General features: G+C 39.3%; 1 protein-coding gene across 2 annotated transcripts; it reads right to left on the minus strand.

The window, feature by feature from the left end:
• Positions 1-346: 346 nt before the first annotated feature.
• Positions 347-9,268, minus strand: prkacbb (protein kinase, cAMP-dependent, catalytic, beta b). 2 transcript variants are annotated; one of them, XM_034555374.1, is made up of 12 exons: positions 9,015-9,151; positions 8,744-8,864; positions 4,829-4,890; positions 4,616-4,744; positions 4,251-4,349; positions 4,076-4,158; positions 3,755-3,881; positions 3,564-3,659; positions 2,975-3,097; positions 2,668-2,832; positions 2,324-2,387; positions 1,694-1,808 (listed from the first exon to the last, which is right to left on the minus strand). In XM_034555374.1, the coding sequence occupies exons 2-11, from the start codon at positions 8,787-8,789 to the stop codon at positions 2,349-2,351; spliced, it is 969 nt and encodes a 322-aa protein (XP_034411265.1). In that variant the 5' UTR covers positions 8,790-8,864; positions 9,015-9,151; the 3' UTR covers positions 1,694-1,808; positions 2,324-2,348. The 2 variants fall into 2 exon arrangements, with proteins under 2 accessions (XP_034411264.1, XP_034411265.1); XM_034555373.1 differs by lacking the exon at positions 2,324-2,387 and having other exon boundaries at positions 347-1,808; positions 9,015-9,268.
• Between the last annotated feature and the right edge of the window lie 1,730 nt (positions 9,269-10,998).

A 10,998-nucleotide genomic window follows, 5' to 3' on the forward strand; every position in this document is an offset into this window, starting at 1 on the left:
CGTTTAGGTTATATGTTTTTTTTAAAAATGTTCTTCATGTTTAGTCATGTAGTTATCATTCAGTATAATAAATGTAAGTGTATAAATACAATTAAATACCATTTTAAATGTTTTGAAAACAAGAATGTATTAATTTGTTGTACTTTTATAACTATGTACAATTAAAATATATTTCCGTCCACCGGGGTACCATTTTTAATCTCCTCTTGTGAAAAATATGATCAAATTGACGTGTTGGAACAAAATTACCCAAGAAAATCCCTGGACCAACTAATAAATCCAACCCTGTGTCTTCATCACATTCATCAACTCGTCTCACAATGCACGGAGAGTTACACAACTTCAACACTTTTAAAAATAAAATTTATTAGCATCTCTAATGTGTATAAATAAAAACATATATGAAACAATGTATATACGTTTGATGTAATGAGTTTAACAATAACAAGGTTACATGTGATACAAAGGAGCAGTCTTTATTTTAGCCAGTGTATTGTGAGGAAAACTGTACCTTCAAATCAAGCCTTCAAATATGCATACCTATAAGTTGCAAATCTACATTCTTTTGATAAGAATGAAACAAAGGAAATCGGTTCGGGGGGGGCAACAGGGAGAATACGGTAAATTTGCAGATTTGCAGTTCTGTTTCTTTAGATTTTAAAACATCTTTGATTTTTAATACATAACAAATTATGTACTTTAACATTTTTTTTTAAAGGTTTTACTGACAATTTCCGACCTTCTCAACTTAACATTAAACTCAACAAAAATCCTAAAAAAAAAAAAAAAAAAAGGATTTCACGGCGGTCTTTTTTTGCATTTACTGAAGTCACATTGTTCCACAGACTCATTGACAAAGGGTCTTTATAAGCAGACCTGAAATCTAGGGACAATATGACTATAATGTTAGACACAGCGACAAAAGAATAGTTAGATACCGAATGACAAACTTTACATGTAACTAACGGATCCAGAAGGATCAAACAAAAAAACTTGATTTGCATTTAACAAGGTTTGTCATTTTATGCGATTGCTTTTGCTGTGCCTGCGTCAGAATACCAAGAAGACAGTGAATGGATGCGTGTGTGTGTGTGTGTGTAGACTTGGCTCTAGGCAAAAAGCAAAGAAAGGAAAGGACCTCTCTTCTTGGTCGTGCTTTCAAAACTCAACGTGTTCAAATGTCTTTCAAAAACTGACAGATATGCAATTTAGGACGAATGCTACCTCTGAAAGATGGCCCGAATTTTAAGAATAGCCAATGTGATGTGGACTTGTAACAGATCATTAAATATATACGCTGCTGGCGCCGAGAGGGAGGAGCCTACGACCGCCAAGTCGGATACAACGTGTGGACTTTTATTGGCCGTGGTCTCAGTTGTTCCTCATAAATTGAAAAATATAACATTTAAAAAAAAAAAGGGGATAACAACATCCAAGACTAACTGCTTCAAAGTTTAAAAAAAAAAAGAAAAAGAAAAGAGTGGTGTGTCTGCTTTAATACGCAGGTGTACGTGACAGTGAGAGGTTATCGGCACCCAAGGATCATGGCGACCTCATTCAGCCTTATGGAATGAAGGGACTATGTAGTAGATCTGCAAAACGATGGTCTCTGCTCCATCCCAAGTCTTTAGAAGAGTGCAAAGATCCCCTATATTTCCCTGATATATCCACGTTCTCGCATCCTAAAACTCCGCAAACTCCTTCCCGCATTTTTCCGTTACGGAAACACGAATTTCCTCCTCCTCGTAGTCGTCGAAGTTGCTGGTGTCCCCCGGGCCTCTGCACTTTGGTATGAACGGGGCTTCCACCTGCGAAGATCCAGAGAACAACATACTTTAATAAGCGGGATTTAACTGTATTAAACCCACGCCCGGTTCTCAAGCATTTTTACCAGCTGTCTAGCGACACTATAACGTTGAACTTTTTGCAGAGAAGTCCTAATATTATTTGTGCACATTCTCTGATATCCTATTATTATGTTTGCTTTACATTTAGCAGACTATATGAAACAGCATTTTAACCCCTCTGCTGTGATCCTGTTTTCACCGAGCGGCTACAATACAACATTCACTTATTCTCTTCAGGTTAAACTCAAACTATTAACAATAAAAAGCCTCCCCGTCTGCGTGCAGTCGGCACCCAGTTCAAAGTGATGTTCATATTCGTCGAGGCGAACGTTTAAAATGCCACAAGCACAAGTCGTCCGTCCAGCTCCCTCAACTATGTGTTTACTAAACATGTCGTGTGTTTGGCTGTCAGAGACCATGAAGGTGGAAAGATACAGACAAACACGCGTGTCTTCAGCTGGGATTCAAACACATACACGATGTGTTGAATGTTAAACGTCTTTAAAGTGTGGACGAATTCGAGGTGTGCAACCAATAATCCTGAAAACGGAAAAGAAAGAACCAGTGTCAAGCTTATAAAACCGTATTATGAGGAAGTTACACAGATCAATAAGATTCAAGCCTGAGCAAAATATCTACTTTGATTAATCGAAGAACTCCGTTATCATTGTCATCCTGCAAAATGGCTCACAGCCGGCAGCAGAGCAAAGTGGAAAAAGAATAATAAAAATAATAATATCAACAAAAATCAATATCTAATTAACTCGTTTTAGGAGTTGCGGCGTTTTGGTGTCACTACAACACGTGTATGGCGCCTTGCCTTTCTCTCGTAGATCGCGATCCAGTCGGTCGTGGCGAACCATTTGTGGCCCTTGATGTCGTTGACGCCGTTCTTCAGGTTGCCGTAACGTTTGGTCAGATCCACCTGCAGCAGGTTTCTCAACAGGTCCTTCAAGTCGGAGCTGAAGTGGGACGGGAATCGGACCTGGAAAGAAGAAGAAGAAGAAGATGAAGACATATGTTTTTAAGAGATTCGAAACATGAGTTTTGTACACAACAGCTTTAGCCATCGTATCCTAAAATCCCAGGCAGAAAAAAAATAAAAGCACATAAAAACGCCCGCCTACCTTCCCAGACACGATCTTCTCGTAGATCTGAATCGGTTGATCGGCAAAGAATGGAGGGTAACCAGCAGCCATTTCATAGATGAGGACTCCCAGGGCCCACCAGTCCACAGCTTTGTTATAGCCCTAAAAAGATTGGAGACGGATACTTCAGTTTCCGACGCATAACTTCGTTGTGAAGACATCTTTAAAACTTAAGAGGGAACTTCAAATCAAAAGCAACGTTACTACAGGATGAAAAAACACAAGTGACATTTCTACTACTAATATTTTGTATCCACTTGTTTTTTGCTGCATTACAATGATTGTCTACTGAATCTTTTTTTTTTTTTAGCCGTTCTTGAAAACCACAGCCTTATTACAAACATGTTTAACTAATCGTCTCTGAAACAAAACCAAAAAATCTGATCCCAATAATGTGTTTAAAAAAGGACAGTGCGTAGGGTTTTGTTGCAGCTAGCGCCGTGGTTGCAGATTTTAGGATCCAAGTACAAAGACAGGAAAGTGAACATTGTGACTATTGTGTATTGAAAATATATAACAATCTATCTGTTTAGACCTAAACAATTTGGGTTTGTTTAAACTTCCGTACTTTGCTGAGAATGATTTCCGGCGCCAGGTACTCCGGTGTCCCACACAACGTCCAGGTCCTGCCTTTTACCCGCTTGGCAAATCCAAAGTCTGTCACCTTTAAGGAGAATATACACAATAAATGGGCTATACGTGTCGACTTGTAAAGACAGAGCAGCATTACGGCATCTCTTTGCCGTTGTTCTCGCTCACCTGAATATAGCCGTGGTGGTCAATGAGCAGGTTCTCGGGTTTCAGATCTCTGTATATGAGATCTAGCGAATGGAGGTACTCAAAGGTCAGCACTATCTGGGCGGCATAAAACCGTGCATGTGGTTCACTGCAGAAGAGGGGAAAAAAAAGTGTAAATGGTAAATGGACCTGTACTTGTAGAGTGCTTTTCTAGTCTTCAGACCACCCATTCACACACTGATGGGAGGAGCTACGGTTCCACCTGTGCATCAGGAATAACTAACATTCACACACGGAGTTTATATGAAATACGTTGATGACGGGAACCGTACAAAAACTCACCTGAACCTTCCAATTCGTCTTAGGTGTGAGAACATCTCTCCTCCGGGAACATATTCCATCACCATGTACAAATTGGAGTTGTCCTAAGAAAGGTAAACAATACTTATACCATGCTCCATAAATTAATATCAGTTAATAAATAAAATGTTTAAAAAAAAAAAAAAGCACACTGTACCTTAAATGCATAGTCGAGTCTGACGAGAAAGGGGAAGCTCACAGCCTGTAATATCCTCTTCTCGTTTAGCGTGTGTTCTATTTGCTTGAGTTTCACCACCTGAAAGATTAAAAAAAAGAGATAAGATGACCTTGTCGGGCAAAAAAATCTCACTCAGTCTAGCAACAGCGATAGCGGGGCACAGAAAACAAAGGCCACCTTTTTGTTTTGTATTTATTTAACTCGGGTCTCCCGAGTCGTCAACAAGAACCAGTGTAATTTCAGGGAGATATGAAGGTATTTGTATCAAGTGTTGACCGTGTCAAGAACACTTTTTATTTATTTTAAAAGTGTTCCATGAGGCGGGACACACGCTTCCCACTGACCTTCTGCTTGTCCAGTATTTTCATGGCAAAGTATTGCTCCGTTCCTTTGTGTTTCACCAGCATGACTCTTCCAAATGAGCCGGTACCGAGGGTCTTTAATCTCTCGAAGTCGTCTAGGCACGTCGTGCTCTGTGAAAACACCAAACGCGTCAGCCGCCGTATGTATGTGCGGACACGCAGCTACCAAAAGTATTGAGTGTTCTTCATTCTTACCTGTGGCGGGCATTCCCATTTCCGTAAGAAATCTTCTTTGGCTTTGGCTAGAAACTCTTTGACTAGAATAAGAACAAAAGAAAAGAGCAGTCAGCTTCTGTCTGGTAAAACAAACTCACAACAACGCAATGGGTTTTAGATTAAACTTGCAAAATGCTATATCGTACTAGAAAGGGGGGAAAGGAAGAATTATGGGAAATGGAAAGTAAACTGTAACTCAAAAGGAGAAGAACACGGGCAAAGTCAACTCTCATCTGGATGTACATTAAACAACAACAACAAACAAATCACATACTTTGCTCTGAAGAGGAGACAAAAACACAAAACACAGGACAACCACATCCAGGACAGGCAGACGAGTGATGCATGCCAAGACACTCAGTGTAATTGTTTATGTTATTTAGTAGTTTATTCAAAAAAGGGAGATGGGGTGTGGGGGGGAGAACACAACAGTCAGAATTACATGTGGAGTTTATCCGAGCGTCTTGTGCATCACTTAATACAGTTGGGGAGACGGCTATTTAAGACAGCAAAAAAAAAAAAAAAAGGTAAGCAAAGACAAACCAAAGGATGGGAAATCCAGATTGAGAGAATGTGGATAACAAAAACACCGACTTATTAATTAAAACACAATAAAAAAAAAGCAAGCACATCTAGCAAGTATTCACAATGAGAACCAATGCTGTTTCTGGTCATCTTTTTTGGGGAGGAATGAGCATACCAAAAGTCTCTATTGATCACCACGGTTTTGCAGGAACAAATCACCCACACGGATGGGATGATACGGAAGAGAAGACAGAGAAGAAATATAGAGTTCATGTACATAACAACAGGTATAACACGTCAACAAACATGATGATATGCGGTGAGTAAAAGCGACAGGAATGAAAACAAGAGTTGACGTTCACCAGAGGAATTTAAAACGGAGACCGACTGTCTACCGAGGCGATTGAAGAACAGGTGTACCAAAACGCCAGGTAGCAGGAAGCCGTTGGTGCATATTAGGTCAGATTGACAAGATAACGCTGCACACTGGAGAACAAAACATTCGAGACCTACGTGATTCTACAAAAGCTTTAAAACTTTTCTGAAGCTTGTAACGAGAGGTTTCAGTAAATACTCCTATTGTGAATGTTGTATCCGTCATGCGTGTCTGGAAAGGCGGTTGCTAACAAGTAGCTAAAAGACTACAAAACGTCATCACGCCGACTGGTCTGCTTTTACAGCCTTCTTGGGCTCATGTGACCGTGGTGTAGTTTGTTTATAGCCTATTGTTAGCTTTTTACTTACTGTTTTCTACCGTGCATCATAAACATTTGTTTGCCCCAGAGTTTATATTCTGCTATAATCCCAAATAATTAAAAAAAAGGTAAAATATCATTGGCTTTTTGCCATTGCGATGCTTCTGGGTGTTGGCCTGAAAAATGCTTCCCTGTAGCACTCGATTACGATGACTTCTCCATTTATAATGATGTAAAACCAAGAAAAATCAGCAAATGCTGAGATAGTCAATGGTTTGGCAGTTGAAACGTGACATAGATAATCAATCATGTCATAGTTGTTAATTCATTTTCTGACGACCGACTAATTGATTAAAAGAACAAACATTCCATAAGATCGTAGGTTTAATTAATTAGAAGAAATAACCAGCAGATACAGTAAATTGCCTAATTACAAAAAGGTTCTACAATGATTTAATATCCCGCATCCAATCAGAGATACTTTGAACAGCTAACAAATAGGAGGTATGTTTGTACGCACAATTGCCTCTCCAACTTTTTGAGGGACAAAATGGTCCAAAGCCAGAAGAGTTTTTCCAACCCTCCCTGACAGCAATGCCAAAATCCAGACGAGCATAACTGTGGTTATGTCAGCGTGCTCTGTTACACCAGAGTGAAACACAACACACGGGCACGGTGAAATAAAATATCTTGTCATGACGGCAGCTGTTTAATCTCCCTGTGCGAGTGAGACTGCCTCGGTGTCGTTCCAACTGTCCCAGCTAATGGCAGCTAAATACAGTAAACACAGGTACTCTAGTGCATAAATACAGCACTGCAGGTAAACGGGTCTTCTAGTCGGAGCGGCTACACTCCAGACAAATCTGCAGCTCAGGGCACACTGTCAGCTTAAACAGGTTTAACAGTTTGCAGTATCGAGGGATCGTAGTTACACTCCAAATAAATGCTTGGCAGGGTGGGAACTATTCCTGATCTGATCATCTTTGTCTGGCTCTGTGGCTCTGGTTGGCACGGTTCACTGTGCCCGGTCCCTCTCAACGGGTCAATAAATCTAAGAGGAAGGTATGCGCCGCATCATAAAGTGACAGTACTTTAAACAAACAAAAGTGTGTAACCTAACACAGACGTTCCTCTGCGTGTTTTTTTTTTAAAGATTATAAAAAAATCAATTTATGTGCATGAGTGACTCATTTGAGGCCATCGAATGCAATGACTTCTGCAAAAAAACAACAACACCCGCAGCTTTTTATCTTTACAGCCAGGTATAGGGGAAACATTTGTGATTTATCACACAGGATGCTTCGATGATAATCAGCTGCATACATCAAAGTATACAAGCGCAAAGCAACACTGGCCTAGGCCTTGTTGCGTCAAACCTTTCAAAGCTTGTAATACCACTTATCCTCTGACGGAGGTCTGATGACAAGCTGCTCCAGTCAATGACGAGCTGAATGCGAGAAGTGAGCCTTGATGGACCTCCACCACAGCGAGATTAGAAAAGGGGCTCAAGTGCCACAATTCAAGAGTGTTTGTCGGAGTGTGCGCGCGTGTATGTGTACGCTGGGAAGACAGTAGTAGGTCCAGTTTTATGAATGGAAAGAGGGCATTTGTCATTTCTTCACCATATTTGGTCAGGGTGCTGTACAGAGGGAAGGCTTTGTTTATGTAGCCAAGAATAAAAATGTGGCAGTGAAGCCCGAGGCTGAAACAGTCCCACACTGCCTACAAAAAAAAAAACAACACACACACACACACACACACACACATTGGCTTTTTGTAACAATTATTCATGGGTTTGTGGTGTATTGCTGCAGATTAACCAACATTGGTGCAGCGTTTTCTGTCTGTTGCAGCTAGCTGTGCTGGCCGAGGCTGAAGCTAAACACACACAGCAAGACCCACATCCTGATTGTTATTCAGATAGGTTAATGATGACAACACAGGGGAGATGATGAAGCGATGCTCGCCTGGAGACGTTTAGCCATTACCTAAGGCTCCAGGAAGCGACTACAACGCCATGGCTAACTGTGTGTGTGTGTGTGTGTGTGTGTGTGTGTGTGTGTGTGTGCAGGCCTGAACAGCTCCCACCATCAAGAGGCAATGAAATGACAGGGGCCTTCTGAGGGCTAATCCCCCCCCCCCCCCCACTCATAGCTTTAAAGTTAGCAGGCTAGCTGGTTATCGAGCTTGATCCTTCTTGTGCTCCAGTTGGCATGCAAACAGCCTTTTAACGCGTGAGCTCATCAATAAGAGGAATTCATCGAGCAGCAGGATTTTAATGGGATGTTAATACTAGTCTCTTTCCCCCCCTTTGCAGCCAAGAAACACCACAACAACCACGGGGTCTTCTTGCTACTAGCTAACTTAGCTCGGCATCTTTATCGTCTTTTTTTTAATTTTTTTTATGAGTGCATGAAAAATAATAATAATCACACACACACTTCCCAGCGCGGTCATCTATCGTCAACTGAAAAAGGGGGGCTGGTGTACGGCCCTTCTCCCCGGCTCCACCGTTACTCTAGGACGACTTTTTTAAAGCGTTATAACGGGCTAGCTGCCGACCCCGAGGAGGGGGTTGTGGTAAAGTGTCAACCGACTAAAAGAAAACAATGGACGCCGTCCGCGCCCCCACCCCAAAAAGAAGAAAAAATAAACCACCATCTGGGGGACTCACCGCTCTCCAGCTCGTTGCCCTTCTTGGCGGTGGCAGCGTTCCCCATGGTGTGTGTGGAAGAGGAGGAGGAGGAGATGGCGCTGGCTAGCTAACCTCCCTACAACGGTTGTTTCGCGAGCTCCTTGAAAAAAAAAGAAAAAAAAAAAAAGGTTTATGAAAAAAAAAAACTAAAAAAACAACAACCCCCCCAACCTAAAAAAAAAAACCGATGTGAATATTCAGTAAGGAAATACAGTCCGGTGTCCCTTCCAGCGAACCCCCCCCCACCCACCCTCGCTCGCCCTCTCCTTCTTCCACCCGGGTGAAGATTTCCGCTCTCGCTGGTTCGGTAACGTCGGCTGACATGAAGCTAGCGGTCACTTCTGTTTCGGACTCCCCTCCCTCCTTCCCTCCTTCCCTCCTTCCTTCCTTCCTTCCTCTCCTCGCCTCCTCCTCCCAACCGTCTCAACTCTCAGCTGCATTCACGGTACACGGCGAGGAGTCGGTGCTGTCGGTGTCGAGATACTTTTCAGAAGCATCACGTTTGCATTTAGTGGGGACACTTGAGTGACTTTATTCGAGGCTAAATATTTATGTATATATATATATATATGTATAAATATATATATATATTTATATGTATTTATAAATATTATATATATATATGTATATATATACATATATATATGTATATATATACATATATATATGTATATACATATATGTATATATGTATATGTATATATATATATATACATATATACGTAAACATATATTATTATATTATATTATATATTTGTGTTTATTGCTTTATGGACCCATGAGTCTGGAATAAAAGAATATATATATATATATATATACATATATGTTTTCATATATATATATGTATATATACAATACATATACATATATATATCTATGTATATGTATACATAGATATATAGATATATACTGTATGTATACATATATATATATATATGTATATATACATATATATGTATCGAAGTATCATGTTTGCATTCAGGGGTGACACTTGAGTGACTTTACTCGAGGCTAAATATGTACTGTAAATGTGTACTAAATATGTACTGTATATATATATATGTATATATATATATATATATGTATATGTATTGTATATATACATATATATATGAAAACATATATGTATATATATGTTTACGTATATATGTATATATATATACATATATACGTAAACATACACTGTATATACATATATATAAATATATATATTTATATATATACATATTTAGCCTCGAGTAAAGTCACTCAAGTGTCACCCCTGAATGCAAACATGATACTTCGATACATATATATATATATATATATATATATATATATATATATATATATATATATACGTATTTTACAATGGCTGCAAATGCATCTGCAGGAGTGTTTATCAGATGCAAAGACTAATGTAATAGACTGAAGTGGTATGAAGTGGTGAAAGAAGTATGCAAGTGTTTTAAATCCTAATTTGCATGTGAAAATAAACCCCACGATGAAAAAAAATAAAAGTAAAAGTCGAGCATTCAAAATAATCAAAAATAAACTAAGAAGTACCAAAAAGGGACACTACTCATTAAGGGGAAATGGTCCATTTCAGAATCATATATATTACTGGATTATAATAAGTGATACATTAGTGTGCACTTCACTTTAATGATGCAGCTGGTAAAGGTGGATATTATTTTAAGTGCTGCATGTACTACTGGAAAGCTTAACCTATTACCCACTGTTTTATATCCTGTATTAACAATCTAAATCTGCAAAGACTACAGCTATAAAATAAACGCAGTGGAACAAAAAGCACTTTATTTGCCCCCAAAATGTAGTAGAGTAGAAGCATAAAGGGGCAAATTATGGCAGTATTCAAGTAAAGTCCCTCCAAACTGTACGTACAGTAAATGAACAGCTGCCATAATCATCTGACATATGTACAGTATTTAGCAGGAATGTCGTTTTAAGCGTTCCTATGAAATTCGATCCCTCGGCAATTACACTTTATTAGCTGCACATATGTTTGATTCTGCAATACGGTGGCACGAGTTTGTGATTTTATGTTTGACAAGCAAGAGGGACTCGACAAAGACAATATTTAAATAGAACTTTAAAATTAAATAAATAATAAAAGTCCAATACAACTTTATTTAAACAGGCCAACGTTACAAATTAGATATCTTCCGATTACTTAAGTAAAAGTTATAATAAAACAATGAATAATTGTCACTTTTTATTAGCTGTTTATATGA

This window comes from Cyclopterus lumpus, chromosome 17 (genome assembly GCF_009769545.1).
Source record: "Cyclopterus lumpus isolate fCycLum1 chromosome 17, fCycLum1.pri, whole genome shotgun sequence".
NCBI lineage: Eukaryota > Metazoa > Chordata > Actinopteri > Perciformes > Cyclopteridae > Cyclopterus > Cyclopterus lumpus.

Coding starts and splice junctions, on each gene's coding strand:
- prkacbb (XM_034555373.1), bottom strand. CDS start 8,789: ATGGGGAACGCTGCCACCGCCAAGAAGGGCAACGAGCTGGAGAGCG. Junction 4,350..4,615: donor AAATACTGGACAAGCAGAAG/GTCAGTGGGAAG, acceptor TTAATCTTTCAG/GTGGTGAAACTCAAGCAAAT. Junction 3,660..3,754: donor ACCACCACGGCTATATTCAG/GTGAGCGAGAAC, acceptor TTCTCCTTAAAG/GTGACAGACTTTGGATTTGC.